Source organism: Momordica charantia (assembly GCF_013281855.1).
Source record: "Momordica charantia cultivar OHB3-1 chromosome 2 unlocalized genomic scaffold, Mcharantia_2.0 BLBB01000002.1, whole genome shotgun sequence".
NCBI lineage: Eukaryota > Viridiplantae > Streptophyta > Magnoliopsida > Cucurbitales > Cucurbitaceae > Momordica > Momordica charantia.
Genome location: NW_028275160.1, coordinates 19,956,259 through 19,973,341, shown reverse-complemented (window position 1 = coordinate 19,973,341; position 17,083 = coordinate 19,956,259). Strand labels below are relative to the sequence as shown.

The following is a 17,083-nucleotide window of genomic DNA, read 5'->3' as shown; positions in this document are numbered from 1 at the left end:
AGGGCTAGACCAAGTTCGCTGTGGTTGCTGTGGATTACTTCACAAAGTGGGCCGAGGCCGAGGCACTCTCCCACATAACGGAATCCAGAGTCACGTCCTTCGTATGGACAAATATCATATGTCGCTTTGGTATACCGCAGGCCATTGTGACGGACAATGGGAAACAGTTTGACAACGCCAAGTTCAAAGACTTTTGCAGCAAGCTTGGCATAAGTCACCTTAGCTCGTCCCCCGCACATCCGCAAGCAAATGGGCAGGTGGAGGCAGTCAACAAGATCATCAAGCGAGGCATCAAACTTAGACTGGACTCCAAGAAAGGCAGGTGGGCTGAGGAGCTACCAGAGGTTCTATGGTCGTACCGGACCACCCAAAGGGAATCGACGGGTGAGACCCCGTTCTCCCTGGCCTTCGGCTCCGAAGCTGTAGTCCCGGTTGAGATCGGCATGCCATCTGATAGAGTAGAGCATTACGAGCCTACGGCAAATGCGGAAGAGCTGCTCCTCAACCTCGACTTGTTGGAAGAAAGAAGAGAAATGGCCCAGCTACGCTTGGCGGAATATCAGGGCAGAATGGCCAGACATTACAACGCCCGCGTTCGACCTCGGACCTTTCAGGTCGGACATTTGGTCTTAAGGAGGGTCCAAACCCATGTGGGTGCCCTTGATCCGACCTGGGAGGGCCCATTTGAGGTCAAGGGCATAATCCGACCTGGGACGTACGTATTGGCCGATCTGAAAGGAGACGTCCTCGCACCCGTGGAACGCGGAGCACCTGAAGCGTTATTATCCTTAAAATGCCAAAAGGGTTTTCAATGGATCTGTAAAAACTGTTTTACAAGAATTATGATTGGAATAAATGTGATGATTTAATTTCATGATTCCGAGCTCGACCAGAAATTAAATGGGGGCCACGGACTCCCACGCAATCACATTCCAGCAGTCGGTTAAAATTCAACCCTCCAAAACCTAAGGGTACGAGGTGCGATGCCAAAACCACTGATGAACTTAAAATTCAAACCTTCAAGGTAAAGGGATGATGTGAAAAGTTCAAAATGATCAAGCCTCTGAACCTGAGGGTACGATGTACGATATGAAGAACAGCTACGGACTTAGGGTTTTAGCCTTTTAACGTTTTCAAGTTAAGGGTGCGATGTTAAAAAATCCAGAGTTGCTGCAATGCATTGAAAGCTAGACAAAGATTCAAATTCAAACTTTCAAATTATTTTAATTGAAGGCGCGACCTCAAAAGTAAGAGGTGCGAGGTGACATTGGCTGCAGTTCAAAGAAAAAGCAAAGAAATGAAAGATGTTGCCAACAACAAAGTAAAAACAAATGGGAGCTTCTTTATTGAATGGAGAGCAGAGCCAAGGCTTATAGACCTTGCAGCTCTGCCCTAACACTTACAAACAAAAAACAAAAGAGAAGAGAAGAAAGACAGCGAAAAGCCTCTCGAAGGGTGGTCGCCTAAGAGCCTGCTTGAGGAGCGCCCTCTTGAGTGGTGCTGACCTGATCCTCTTCGAGGTCGGAATAGTCAAAGTCCAGATCTCTGACGTACTTATCCACCAATGCTTGGGGGCCAGGGGTGCCGCTAGGCCCAGACGCCCACTGCTCAGCATACCTCTTCTTCAGACCACTGAGATCGATCTGAAGGTCAGGCATGTCGGAAGCAATGCCCTTCATGAGAAACTTGAAGCCCGCGTCAGAGAAGTCTTTGGCAAATCCATCGAAGTCAGGATGTTGCCTAAACGATTCCTCCAATAGGGCTCCATTGCTGAGACGCTCCTTCACCGTCTCCAGCTCGGCAGTCGCATGCTTCAGCTCCTCCTCCTTCGCTTCAAGCGCTTGGAGCATGTCGTCCTTCTTCTTGAGGAGTTGGAACTTCTCCTTCTCCAAGCCCCTGGTGATAGCATGGGCAGCTCGGAGCTGGGCCTTGCGTCTGTCCTCTTGCTTCTTCAGCAGCTCGGCCTTGGTCTCAACCTCGGCCTTCAAAATTTCCACCTCAGAGTGAGCCTTCAGCAGCTCATCCTTCATGGTGGAGGAAGCAGCCTCCAAGGCAGCAGAGAACTCCTCTTTCTCCCTCGCTGCCAGAACTTCCCTCCCATCCAGCTCGGCCTTTACAGCCAGAGCCGATTGAATGGAAGCAACAAACGCCTGAGAAAAGGTACAAAGAAGAGAATTAGACCGAGCTACCTGTTAGGTAAATTAAGCAAAAATGGAGACACTAGTCTTACCTCAGCGGCGTAGTCGATGGTCCTATGCAGAACGGACCCTGGGTCGCTCACAAATTTGGACGCCCTCCTTAGGCAGCGGTCCAAACTTGCGGCCGAGATGCGGGACACCTGGTCCCTCACCCCAGAACTTGACGGCTCAACTCTGAACCGTGTCGTCACATCGGACGTCCCGCCCATCCTGGCCTCAGGATCGTCCACTCGATCTGCGTAGCTCGCAGGCAAGACCCCACGAGCTCCGACCTCCAAGGGGGAGGTCGTCTTCTTCTTCTTCCTCCTTCGCTTCAGAGGGACTTCCTCCCTCACCTCTTCGCCCAAGGGCGAGGCGTCCACCGCCTCGGTCTGATCCCTGGGGCGCTTCTCCCTCGAGGGACCCCCAGAAGACTCCAGCTCGATCACTGGGGTTGGATCTTCCAAGGCTGGCCCTACCATAGCGGAAGTGGCAGGTTTCGAACTCTGGGCAGCCTCAAGAGCATGGGCTCGGCCCTTGGACTTGCGCTTCACTTTGCTTGCAAATCTGCAAACCATGGCTGCAAAATAAAAACAGGGGTCAACACAAGGTTAGAGGGAAAAGGAGGGAAGCAAGCTCGGCATACCAAGTTCGGAGTTCGGCCTTGAGGATTCAATGGGACGAACTGCGGGGTTGTAATCTAGCAGCCCGGACTCAAGCAGCAGCTTGTCGGTCACCAAGGTTCCGACCTTCCTACCCCTCGGAAAATGCTCCTTGTAATATTTCAGCGTATTGAAGGAGGCTTGCGTAAGTTCGGGTACTGGTCGGATTGAAACTGCACAAAGACAAAATTTGAGTCAGACCTGAATAACAAGAAAGAAAGTTATCACAAGAAGTAAGAACTACTCCGTACCTAGGTTCCCAAACCTACTGGGAACGTCAAAGAAGGAACGACCTGACTCGTCCTTTGCAAGCCATTCCCCAGAAGCGTAGAACCACTTCCTCAATCATCCCTTGATGGAGGTCGGCCCCTTAACTATACCGCCTGCGCCTTTCCTTGCGCACATATAGAACCGACCAGGCTTCTTCGCTATCCTTTTCACTTCGAAGCACGCGAGGAGCTGGTCTACGTCTAACAGCTCGGCCTCTTCACTATCCCGAGCTCGTAGCCAAAAAAGGATGGCCAAAGCGAAAATGACACCCCACCCATTGGGGGCCACTTGAGCTGGAGCTAGCCCAGTTCGGAAAAGAAACTCTTGGACGAAAGGGTGAAGGGGAAGTCTGAGGCCGTACTCAAACATTTTGAAGTAGAGAGTGACCCATCCCTCTAGAGGATTGTCAGCTCTCTCCCCCTCCTCCGGAATCCTAAGGAGGATGTTCTCAGGGATAGCGAACCCCCTACGAAGGGATCCGAGGTAGTGCTCAGGTAGCCTAGAAGGGTATTCCAAACCCTGACCCGAGGTGGAGGCATCACTATCCTCCCCATCATCGGAGAACCTAAAGTTTTCTATCTCCTCGAGCTCGGACTCTAACCTACGAGCTAAATCCTCATCGGATCCTAAGTTGTTGCTAAAAGAGGACGACATGGCAACTACGTTCGAAAGAGAAAGTGAGGGAAGAGACCGACCTACCAAGGGTTCGAGCTACCTTCAGATCGAACTCCAAGAATTCAGGGAACGTAAAGTATGACCTAAAGGATTGGGGGTATTTATAACTCGTCGGAAAAATTTCCCCACCGTACACGTGTAATCAACGAGCGGCTAGGATCCTCCCTAAGATCCGAAGCGTCGGAATATTTGAATATTCCGACTATAAATCTACCGCAACGATTATATTTTCCCACGAATAGGAAGTCGCCACGCGTCCAAAGCAAGTCGAATGAACTTCTCTGCCAGGTCGAGATCGGACCAGACAGAGAGGGGGCCAATGTTTGGGGAAGAGAATACCCTGGACACGTGGAGGACCCCTATTGGTGCTCCAAGATGACTCATGAGTCATGCCCAGCTCCGACCGCCGAGATCACCACCACTAGCGTTGACAGATGCTAAGTATGAGGGCCGAGGTGAACCTGGCCGAGGTCCGACCTACCGGGAAGCTCGGTAGGGGCCGATGTGAGCTACTGTCAGCGGCGTGATTATCGGGTGTAACCGTCGGTCCCGAGATTACCGGGTGTAACCGACGGTCCCGAGATTACCGGGTGTAACCGACGGTCCCGAGATTACCGGGTGTAACCGTCGCGAGATTAGCGGGACTACCACCCATAAGTAGAGGACCTCACTCCACGATCAGGTACGATGATTTCTGACCTCGAACTAAACTGGGAATCCGACCTATACTGACTTGATCGTCGGAGTGCTCACCTTTTTTGTGCAGGTCCGCCCAGGTATTCAGATCGGTCCGGAGGCCGAGTTCAAGCTGCAATGTGAAATACACTGTTGTGCATATCCTTGCTTAAACAGTACGTGAACGTGATAACAAACGTACGCGAATAATTAACCAGCACGATTGGAGTAAAAGATGTATTTTCTTTGATCTTCCGTACTGGCAAAATCTTAAGTTACGTCATAAACTTGATGTGATGCATATTGAGAAAAACATATGTGATAATTTGGTTGGTACCATATTAAATATTGATGGGAAGACTAAAGACACCATCAAAGTCCGTGAGGACTTAGCAAATCTAAAAATAAGAAAGGAACTTCACATACAGGAAATTAGAGGCAGGCGTGTAAAGCCCCATGCATTGTTCACGTTAACTGTAAGTGAAAAAGTCAGTTTTGTACGTTCTTAAAATCCGTGAAGTTTCCAGATGGATTTGCTTCAAATATATCCCATTGAAAGGTATGAAAATTGGCCCTGTGCATTCACATTTTTTCCAGTGTGGACTTTAAATTCTAAGTCCTTTACTATTTTTTGTATTAGGAGCTTGCGATATTTGAAGCAATATGTTAGAAACAAAGCTCGGCCTAAAGGTTCAATTGCAGAAGCCTACATCATAAATGAATCTTTGACTTTATGTTCTATGTATTTAAATGGAATTGAAACAAGATTTAATAAAAGTGAGCGTAATTATGATAACATCGATGATGTGGAGAACAATGGTGGGCTGTCGGTTTTTTCTGGACCTGTACGATTATTAGGTGGTAGCCAATTTTAACGCTTGACTTCTGATGAGCTACAAAAAGCACATTGGTATATACTAAACAATTGTGATGAAGTGGAACCTTACCTCCAGTATGTATCTCTTTATCCGCGTAACTCGTATATTAGAATTTGTTATTATAGCAAAATTAAGATATATTTCATGCTTAGGGAGCATATGAGTCTTCTTCAATCAAACGGACATGGTGATTTGTACAATAAACAACAATTAGAGTTTCATACTTGGTTCAAAAAAAAGGTAGTCATATACTTGTAGTTATATTATTCTACTTGTACTAATACTATTTAATGATATTATAGAAACAAATGGTTGAACTAAGAAATACTCCGGTGAAAGAAGATGTAGAACCTCCATCAGCTCGAGCAGTAACCGTGCAAGTACTGGGTAAGCGCGGTGCACTTGGATGGGGGACCACCAACATCAACTACTCATAATGAACGGAGTTCCCAAAAATTTAAGGAATCACATAATCAAATCGCACAATTACAAGCTATTGTGCAAGCACAACAAGCAATGATACAATCGCAACAAGGCACAATTGACTCAACAGTGATTGAAGTAAGTCAATTGTGAGAAATAGTAATGAGGTTAAGCGCCCACTCATCACAAGGAGCTAGTTCTCAACCACCGTCCAATAATGCTTGAAAAGGTACACATACATACTTATAATATATATTTGAATCAATGAATCGTTGTGACTATCCTGCAGTTATGGTAGTCATGGTTGTTCGTAGAGCTTGACTAAATATTGATGAATATCATGTTAAATATGAGTTTTTGATGTGGTTGAATTGTTGTGACTATCCTTCAGTTATGGTAGTCATGGTTATTCATAGAGCTTGACTAAATATTGACGCATGTCATGTTAAATATGAGTTTTTAATGCGGTTGAATCGTTGTGACTATCCTGCAGTTATGGTAGTCATTGTTGTTCATAGAGCTTGACTAGGTGTTATGTGTTGGTTGAGAGCTTTGTGCTCTGGACAATTGAGGGAAGTTTGGTTGTTACTTGGGACTATATAGGTGGTGCCTACTTTGCTTGCTCTACTGAATGCAACTGCATGAACATTTTCATCATTCATTCATAGTTATTAAGTTTGTCTTGATCCACTGGATGACATGTGTATATACATTTTTGCTCTCTATTTATGCTCAGAAAAGAATATTAGAACTTGGATTCAATTTTAAAGGGTTCCAGAAGTCCTTTTAATCAAGATCAGTGTAGAGATGGGTGGAGTTCATTCTTTTTCTTATGGAAATTGTTTGCCATATTAGTTGTTAGGTAACAATTTTGGTGGTAATGAATGTTTTGATGAGTGAGTATAAAAAAAACATAATGGAAAAAGGATAGGTGTGAGGAGTTGGGTTGTTGTTGTGTTGAGAAAAGTATTGTTTTTGTTACGAAAATCAATAAAGTTTCATTTCGTTTCGTTTATTTTCCACTTTTTCATTTCGAATTATTTTTAGTTGCTTACATGGATACATTATTTGATTCATTTCAGGTGTGTAGATTTTGTTTAATCTTGCTGGATACTTTTGGGACAAACAAAAAATTGAAGTTCGTAATTGTAGAAATATATCTTCTTGAAGGATACTTTTGATGTATGGTTTGTTTTTTTTTTTAATGGAATGACTGAATGAAGACTTTTGTAATTTCATTTATTGACTTTTATTATTAGAAGTTGGATTTTTATTATTAGGTTTTTCAACAATTAAATGAAACATGCAATTCAATATTAAAAGTTACTTTGCAATTCAAATGATTTAGGAGGTTCTTCTGAATATTTGTATCGTGGAATTTTTAGGTGCGAATTCACGACCAATTAAGAGGTTATATAACAAGTAATTTTAGAGACAACTCTCAAATTTGTTGCCAATTTATATTATTAGCGACAACTGGACATCGTCGGTAATAAAAATGATAGTGACAAGATATCTTAGTCGTTAATAATAGTAGTAGTGACGTCCAACCCTTGTCGCTAATAAATATTTTAGCGACAAAATGTCGTCGTCGCTAATAAGTCTATTAGCGACAATATTATATGGTTGCTAATAGACTTTTTAGCGACAACCAAATAATGTCGCTAATAATTTTATTAGCGACAGACGTAAGACGTTGCTAATAATTCTATTAGCGACGCCCATTTACTGTGTCGCTAATAACAATATTAGCGATGCGCGCTCCATTGTTGTCGCAAAAGGTAAAAACAACGCGGCTTTAGCGACAATCTTTGCGACGAAGAATGCTTTGTTACTAATATTATTAGCAACGAAATTAAGCTTTCAGCGACACTTTGTCTTTGTCACTGAAAGCCTGTTTTCTTGTAGTGCTTGCTCTTCATTGTTGCTTGTCGCCCACTCCTTAAAAAATTAAAGAAAGATATTTCTTCATTTGTTTTAAGACAATATTTTGTTTTAGATTTAAAACTTTTAAGATCATTTTTTTTTTAAACTTTTAGGCCAGCAATATCTTTTCAAAATTAGGAAGATCTTTTGCATGTTATTTTTCTTAGATTTTAGATTTACTTTTATTTTGCAAAATATGGTGTGAAGGTCTTTGGTCTTGGCCTGTAAATAGGCCTCCCTTGTAGTTTGAAAACATGAATAAAGATTGAGTTGAGACTTTTCTCACAAACCTTGCTTCCGTGCAACCCCCACCGTCCAATATTGTTATCTGTTGTGTGGTTGAACTCAATGTACATTTTGCCTTGGAGCATGCTTGTTTGGTTGGTCACCAAACTTGTGCAGTATTTTCAGGCTCGAACATAGTAAGTATTTTGTCTGTTTGTGGTATTTGGCTGCAAAGCTAATCCATCTAACCTTTCCATTTAGAGTTGAACCAACAATATGGTTGTATTTAAGTGACTAGAGGCTCTAGAAGTCCATACGCTTGGATTTCCACGTATCACCTATGAGTAAAAATCGATGACCAAAGGCATAATTTTTTCAAATGGTTTTAATGTATGGTAAATACTATTAGGACAACGGTGGAATATGTTCCATAATGATTATTTAACTACACCTACATATTAATATTTACCAATCTAAGAATTAACACGTGTCATAAATTCATATTCATATTTTTCCATATCTATTTTAATATTTACTTAGCATAAATAATCCGTTTTACACATGACAAACAATAAGTATGATACTTACTACTTTGCTTGATATTAATGGTGGGTTAACTTAGAATATTTATTTTGACTTTGCCTATTATAATATAGACAGTGTAAGTGTTTTTGAAGCTTAGATATTTATTTTTATTTTTCGTGCTTCTTGTTTTATATAATTAAATATCGTATCTTTTTTAATATTTTACTAAATGATTATTATATTTTTCCGTCAATTCAAATAATTTTGATGATGTTAGTACACTTTTAAACATTTGAAGCATGTTTTCAACTAGGAAGTTGGGAGTTTGATTCCCACCCCATATGTTATAAAACGAAAAAAAGAACAAAAACAAAATAGACACAAACCCAAATTTGGATTTACTTAAAAGTTGGCTTCAATTTAATAAGATGTATAAAGTAAATTATTTCGGATACTGAATTATAACACTTAAATTGAAAGCGAGGAAGGAAAAGCATAGAAACAAAAGTATTTCCAAGTGAAACAAAACAGAACATACAAGGGATAGTTGTTCCGTAACTAAAGATAACTACAAAAAAAGACTCCTTACAAGAGGTTCAAAACTGAAGTCTTTTTTTTCCCCTTAATTTGAGAATTGACAAACACACCCTTACTAATATTAATTACTTCAAATTAAGAAACGGCAGTGGAAGACGAACGGAAAAAAAAAAAAAAACAATAACAAAAGTAGTAGTACAAGTACTAGAGTGGACGCGTTTGCAGTGCGAGTGCATGCAGAGGATTCTTCATCTCACAGGAGAGGTTGAGGAGTTCGGTGAGGTCGACAGGTCGTCCCGGGTGTGGGGCCCACTTGAAGTGACGGACCATCTTCGCCACCCACAGCGTGACGGTGGCCATCGCCATGTTCTTCCCCGGGCACACCCTCCGCCCTGCCCCGAACGGCGCCAGCCGCAGATCGCCGCCTCTCACGTCCACGTCGGCGCCCAGGAACCTGCCCGGCCGGAACTCGTGTGGGGCCTCCCACACGTGCGGGTCGTGCGTGATGGCCCACATGTTGACCATGGCGGTCGTGTTCTCCGGGATAAGCATGCCGTTGCTGAGCTGCACGTCCGACGACGACAGCCGGGCCCACGACAGCAGTGGGCCCGGCGGATGCAGCCGCAGCGTCTCCTTCACCACCGCCTGTAAGTAAGGCAGCTTCGCCACGTCAGCGTCCGTGAGGCCACTTCCGTCACCCACAACTTCTTCAATTTCTCTCCCAATTTCTTCCTGCACCTCAGGGTGCAAAACCAACTCCGCGATCACCCACTCCGTAAGCAGCGCCGTCGTATCCGTCCCTCTGAATATCATTTCCTGCAACATTAATCAAAAAATCTTAACTCAATCATCTCAAAATTAATTATTATACTTTTATTTTATTATATTTTATTTCGGTATATACCCATAGAACAGCGACCATGTCATCTTCGTCGAGCTTCTCGTCGCCATCCAAAGAGAGAAGAACGTCAACAAAATCGGAATCGTCGGACAAGAAGTTCTTGGGGCGAATTCGTGAGCGGTGGTCGTTGATTATGGGTCGGACGAATTTAGAGACTCGTGGGAGGAGGGCGGCGCAGCGTTGGTTAATACGAGAGGGGTCGTAGAAGGAAGCGAGCCATGGGAGATAATCGGAGTAGTTGAAGGCGCCAAGAAGTTGGAATCCCTCTCGAACCAAATGGTGAAGCTCTTGAAGTTGGGGGTCGTGGTGGGCGTAGCGTCTGCCGAAGACGGTGGACATGATGTTGTTCAAGGCGGCGTGTTGGAGGTGTTGTCTGAGGGCGACGAATCCGTGGAGGTTCTGTTGGTTGCGTATGGAGAGGAGCATGGCGGCGCATTCGAGCTGGCGGCCGGCCTCGTGGGCTGCAATACGCCGCGGGGAGAAGAGGTGGGAGGAGGCGATTCTTCGGAGGAGGCGCCAGTAGGTGGCGTTGGGGGCGAACCCGATGGCGCGCGCGAAGCCCAGGCTTCTGGCGGACTGCTTCAGGGGGCGGTCCGCGAAGTGCGGGGAGGTCAGGATTTCCTTGGCCGTGGTGGGGTCGGAGGCCACCACCAGCGGGGTGGAGCCGAGGGTCAGAGCCATCAGCCGAGTGGCGTTGGGTCGGGCGAGTGCCATAGCGGCGAGGGTGCGGTGGGGCAACCCGGGCCGGGCGTGAGTGAGAGTGAATAGAGTGCCGAATATGGGAAGGCCACGCGGGCCGGGGATGGAAACCCGGCCCAGTTGGTTCCAAGCAGTGCCGCCGGCGGAGGAGGCCCAGGAGAGAAGGCCGACGATGAGAAGTGCGAAGCCGAACAGCCAAATAGTAGAAGTTTGGGAAGCAAGAAGGTGAAGGTAAGGGAGTGTGAAAAGCCACCATGAGTCGGGGTCCATGATTGAACTCAATGGGGTGAAATTGTGGAGTGTTGTAGGGTGGGGTTTTATAGGAGAGTGGAGAGAGATTATGATGATAAGGGCGTTATAGTTATGGGGATGGAAAGGGCATGTTTTTGTTAATAATATTGAATATTATTGGATATTCAAGATGAGGATGATCTAGGGTTGGGGTTACAGTACTTTGGATTCAAGTAACGGATTCAGACCTCTAAATTTTATTTTATTTTCCTTTGGAATATATAGAGGTGAGGATTGAAATTTATTATGGATTGGTTAGACATAAGTACTCTATTTTTAGTTAGAGAAAAGTGTCAACTCTCGTTGAGTTAAATTCAATTTTAGTAACGTGAATAAAGATTTCTTTAGTGTAAGAATTTGAACTCATGATGTCTGAATTGAAGAAATATGGGAGAATGCTTCAGTTTTCAATTTAATCTTCCCCAAAGGACATACATCCAAAATATTCCTGCTTTCAATTCAACTGCACCCTATTTTGCTATTTTGCTGTTTTATATCTCTCTCTCCCTTTCTCTTCTATCTTCCCGAAAATCATTCTTTTTACTCTAAAATTTTGGTTTCATCAAATTGCACAATATTTTATTTTCAGCAAGTTTTGCACCCAACTAAAATTAAGTTCGGTAATGTCCAAAATCAATTATTAAATAATTATATCAAAAACTCACCAATTTAAACAAAAAATAAAAAATAAAAAATCAGTTCTAGTATCATTTTCAATTTGTCCTAGGTTTTATAATTCATTGGACATAAGAATACCTGTAAAAGTCACCCTAATATTATTCATTAACTTCTCAAACAAAAATGTGTAAAATGGTAAAAGTTGCATCATTTTTCAAATTTTAAACTGAGGCTTAATGTTTAAAGTTCAATTAGAAGAAATTGAGAGTTCTGATTAAATATTGATATATCTTTCCAAGTTCATAGTTAACTCATCTTTTTCCAAAAATTATATATATTCAAACGCAACCTTTTTTTAATGCAACAAATTAAACACAATTGGGTTAAAATAAAACCTTGCCGGTTCATGAAATTGATATGTTGCTTTCTTAATTATTAATAGAAAATTATAATAGTTGGATAAAAAAATACAAAAAAATAGAAAACTATAATAGTGCGTGTGACCCATAATGTTATCTACTTATAATCTTGTCTAGATACACAAAGGATATTAAGTCTAGATTCATATAATGGTCACCATATTATAAATTAAATTATTTAAGGAATTGGGTTTTCTAATTCTTAATATAATGCTGATATAATTGATTATAATATTTGGATTTTATAATTACTAAAACAACTAATTAATATGGGGTTGGGCTTGGATTTTATTTTATTTATTTATTATTTTTTGATAGCTATGGACGTCCATGGTGGGAAAGTACCATATGGAGCTGTCATGTCAACATGTTTGATACGAATTAATGGTGGGAGAAGACAAATCTCTCGTACAAATTTTGTGTGTTTGTTTACGAAGGCATCATTTAATTTGGGTTGCTTTTTAAAATGTATGGCCTTAGTTCAATCCTGTTCGGAATTGGATTTTTGTTGTTTAGTTCATTTGAAGAGATATGGATTGAGTTTAGAAACATGGTGGATTGGATCAAATACCCAAACCAAACGAAATTGTTGGGAAGACCCCGCTCTTGTACTGCTGAAATGAATAGAAAACAATTCAGAAATTAAATGAAAATAACAACAATAAATAAATACAAGAATTTACGTGGAAAAAATTTAAATCATAACAAACATCACGGCTTACAAAAGAAAATCCTGCGTGAAAAATACTATAATCACACTGCATTCTCTTCTACTTCAATTACAAAAATATTCTATCGAAGTTTTAATATCACTCGTACAGAAATACAAAGACTTAAATTTTTTAATTGGGATGAATAAAACTAACGATAATGATCATTTTTTTATATAGTACATCACTCCACTCTATACCTTTAAAATGTGGGATTCTTACGCTTCTAATATTTTGTCAAAAAATCTGATTGGTTACACCTTGCCAAGATATTTAAATGATCTACAACATATCCTACACTCATTATCTTCACCGACAATTATAATTCTCAACTCATAGAACTATATCCTACTCCGCCATAAAAGTAGAGCACTTTGTAAGGTCACCTTCCAAGACTTTTTCTATGTCCTTATGTCGATATAGAATGCTGAAATTTGTGGTACAACTCCCAACCTACTTGGTGTTCGACAAAACCATTTTTTCTGACGAAAATCAAAATCGTGGGAAAAGTCGACCTCCTCCGACGATCTTTAACAAGCATCGGGATAAAATTGGGCTGGCACGCTAGGTTGCCAACTTCTCCCGACGCTTTTGAAAAACGTCGAAAGAAGGTCATTTAAAATTGCCATGGTAGAACTAAATTGGTTCTATCATTCTCCCGACGCTTTTGAAAAAAGTTGGGAGAAGGTCATTTAAAAGTGTCATGGTAGAACCAAACATCATTCTCCGACGCTTTCTATAAAGCTTAAGGACAAAAGATCTACTCCCAACAACTTTTTACAAAAAGTCGAGATAGGTCGTTTCTCCTGACACTTTGTGAAAAGCTGACAGCATTGCTATTAGGATAGATTAGGGATATTGTTAGGGTGTTAAGGGTGTTGACGGCAAATTCTGGCAGAAGGCCACGTGTCACTCAGACAACTGGCTTCGCCAGAGGATGGAAGGACTTGCAACAAAAACTCGACGTCGGTGCGGTGTCCCGCCTAAAACACACCGACCCTCAAATGTTAGTGACAAGGTTTTCACTTACTTGATGAAGGTGAGGGTCCTTCCTTATATAGGCTCGGAGGACCGACCAGGAAGGACGACAGTTATGGTGGCAGGGGCGCGTCGTGCGGTACGTCGTCTGGCAATCGGGTACGCCTGAGACAACTAGCCGATGGTGCCACCGCTTTGGCGCTTGTCACCTGCTGTGGGGCAACCCCCAGCCTCGGCGTGCTACCCGTACCGGACAGACGAAGCCACACATCCCCCCTGCCACGGTAGTGTACGGTGTGTAACCGTATGTGGTCTCGCGCCTCTCAACCATTGACACGCGTCCTGCTCGGTTTTTACCCCTAATAGTTAGCCCTCTTTCGGGGCTTGGATGCTCGGCCTGGAGCGAGTCGGGCTCGAAAGCATTGAGGTAAATCACGTTACATGTGGCCCAAGCGCGTATAATTGAGGGCTTCCCTCGTTTGAGAAGTAGGGCCCATGTAGCTCAGCTGTCATAATGACTTGACATCATTACTTACGGGCGCATTTATGGGAGGACATGTGCCCGTCACCGTTTCAGGGGTGATCACGTCCTTCGTACGGCGCGTGAAGCGTCAGAGTTGGTGGTCGCTATTCCAAGCACCGTTGGGATTCAAATTGGCGCTTCTGAGGCTTTTAAATTTGTTCAGTATCAGGCCGTGATTATTCATTTGCTGTTTATGCTATCCATTTTCTTTGTTGCTTCTCGTCCTCCTCGGTTATCATGGCTAACAGTCCAGCGGTGAATCACGTTCCTGCGTAGGCTACGGAGCAGGACCTGTTGGACCTTCGCTCCAAGTACCGGATTCTAGACTACGTTCTCACGCACCTACCAATGGAGGAAGAGAGGATCGACAATCCTCCTCTTGGATGGGTTGGTTTTTACCAACATATGTTTTGGAACGGGGTCCGACTTTTACTTTCCCTTTTTGCCCAATCCTTCCTGACTTTTGCCGGTATGGCACTTGAAGGGATGGGAATCCCGGAGCGGAAGCGGATCTTCGTTGCTGATTTTCGGGATACAAAATCGAAATTGAAATAAGGAAAATACAGAGGAAAGTTTACCTTTGAAGAACGTTTCTTCAACGAGTTTCCCTCGAACACCACCACTATGTCTTCCTCGCTATCCTCTTGGGTCTCGGGATCGTGCTGGTGAGAGTAATCCTTTGGAACGAGAGAGAGAGATTGAGAGAGCTTTTTGAGAGAAATGGTGGTAGTTTTCCTTTTTTTTTTTTTTGTTCTGTAACCTCTTCATCTCTTCTCCAACTGGGATGACGTGGGGTAACTCCCCACATCACAAAACCTCCCACTCCCCTGCAATTTTGCAGGGGAGTTAATATTAATAATAATATTAATATATATATATATATAAAATATATAATAATTAAAAAATATATATAATAATATATATATAATAGTTAATATATATATAAAATTAATTAATCAAATTAATATGAACACTATCTCCATTCATCTCGATATTGAACCATGCAAACACCTTCCGTAGGGAGGCCGCGCCCAGGGCGACACGAGGCCGAGCATGGAACTCACAGCGTGAATTGAAAGGAGAACGTGAGAGAGAGAGTAAAGTATGTTATATATACTTTGTATATCAAATATATATGCTGTATATTACATATTCTCTTTTGCTCCCACTTAGTATTCTAAGACTAGAGTATATTATTTAGATATATCCCGACTAAGTGAAATTAACTAAGTGAATTTTTAGTCGGCCCAATATAACTATTATATCGGAAGTTGTACAATAATGCTTTAGTTCGTTAAACACTTTAATAAACCAATGACATTATTGCTTGTATATAAATATTGACTAATTCAACCCCCAGGTCGATTCCCAAGTATAGGTGTTCCCTTACGGTCAGCTTAAATACCTCAAGCTAGACAGAACCTTCCTTAGACAGGTTCCCTTATAGACAACATTTTATATTTAGTCTTTTATTATTTCATTTTGAACCTAGTTAAAACAAAATAAAAGGCTACCCCTAATCCCATTAGAAGATATAACCTCAGGTCTAATTAACTTAGACCACATGTTTGCATGCAATTCTTTATTATAGATTTTAATTTCTATCTACCACATTTTATAACTCTTATAAAATTTAAGAAATTAAAGCTATAAACATGCATTGAAAGCATACGTTAATATAACAATTATATTATCCAAAATAATGTCATGCTCAATGCAACTTTATTTTCATCTAATTAATACAACACTTATATTAATTATGAAAATAAAATATGCATACATACATTATAACATTTATAACTATATGATGCATGACCATACATACATACTATATATCAAACATACATATTATGCATGTAACCTATGGTGCGATTTTAAAACTATATGGCATACAATATGCTATATAATTTTAATTAAAATATACATTCATAATGCATAAAATAATTAAATAGCAAATTTGGAACGGGTTTTGGCACCCTAAGAAAACGAAATAATACAAAATAAGAAAACTGACTGCATCCGCCCTCGAACCGCGAACCGGAGCCTCCGAACCGTGTCGAAAGACACCCGGGACAGCGCCTCGGCTCTTAAGGGCAGCGCCACGGCGCTGCTGCAGCAGCAGCGCCACGACACTACAGTGCAGCGTCGTGGCGCTACATTGCAGCGCCGTGGCGCTGTGTGCTGTCCCCGCAACGCAGTCTGCTTCGTCTTCTTCGCTGTTTTCTGCAACTTTTGCCCAATCCGATGCCACGAACGACTTTCGAGCGAGCCGGACTTACAGAAACAAAACAGAAACATAATGCCCAAAACACCGGGCCCTTACATGATCGAATCACGAAGAAAAACACTATCTAAGTGCCAAAAACCCTGTCTAAGGAAGGTTCTGTATAGGTTGAGGTACTTAAGCTGACCCTCTACCTAGGAGCCAACCTGGGGGTTGAATTAGTAAATATTTTATAGCATGCAATAATGTGGTTAGTTCGTTAAAGTGTTTAATGAACTAAAACATTAGTGTTAAACAAATCTAATATAAAAGTTATATTGGGCAAACTAATAAACCCTAGTTATAAAATACTAAGTGGGAGAATTAGGTATATATAAAATATACCAAGTATATGAGATATATGAGGTATATAGATGTATATATTCTTTCCCTCATGTTCACCGTATAAGTTCACACTGTGAGTTCCATGCTCGACCTCGTGTCGCCCTAGGCGCGACCTCCCTACGGAAGGTGTTTGCATGGTTCAATACCAAGTTGAATGGAGAAAGTATTTATAGTAAGTGGGAGAAGGACGTGTGACAACACATCCTACGGTCTCCTCCATTGGTTTGCAACGTGGGGTTTCATACATGGCTTGCATGTCGTCTGGTGCGACCACCCCTATGGAGTGTCTGTTGTATGGAATCAAAATCAGGGCGAACTCAATAAATGGATAAGGTCTCTTAGGTTTTGCACCAGTATCCTTCC

At 42.1% G+C, this 17,083-nt stretch overlaps 1 protein-coding gene across 1 annotated transcript; it reads right to left on the bottom strand.

Moving 5' to 3' along the window:
- Positions 1–8,934: 8,934 nt before the first annotated feature.
- On the bottom strand, positions 8,935–10,901 carry CYP78A7 (cytochrome P450, family 78, subfamily A, polypeptide 7). The gene is made up of 2 exons (XM_088120555.1): positions 9,878–10,901; positions 8,935–9,789 (listed from the first exon to the last, which is right to left on the bottom strand). The coding sequence occupies exons 1-2, from the start codon at positions 10,841–10,843 to the stop codon at positions 9,178–9,180; spliced, it is 1,578 nt and encodes a 525-aa protein (XP_087976681.1). The 5' UTR covers positions 10,844–10,901; the 3' UTR covers positions 8,935–9,177.
- Positions 10,902–17,083: the final 6,182 nt, after the last annotated feature.

Coding starts and splice junctions, on each gene's coding strand:
- CYP78A7 (XM_088120555.1), bottom strand. CDS start 10,843: ATGGACCCCGACTCATGGTGGCTTTTCACACTCCCTTACCTTCACCTT. Junction 9,790..9,877: donor ACATGGTCGCTGTTCTATGG/GTATATACCGAA, acceptor TTAATGTTGCAG/GAAATGATATTCAGAGGGAC.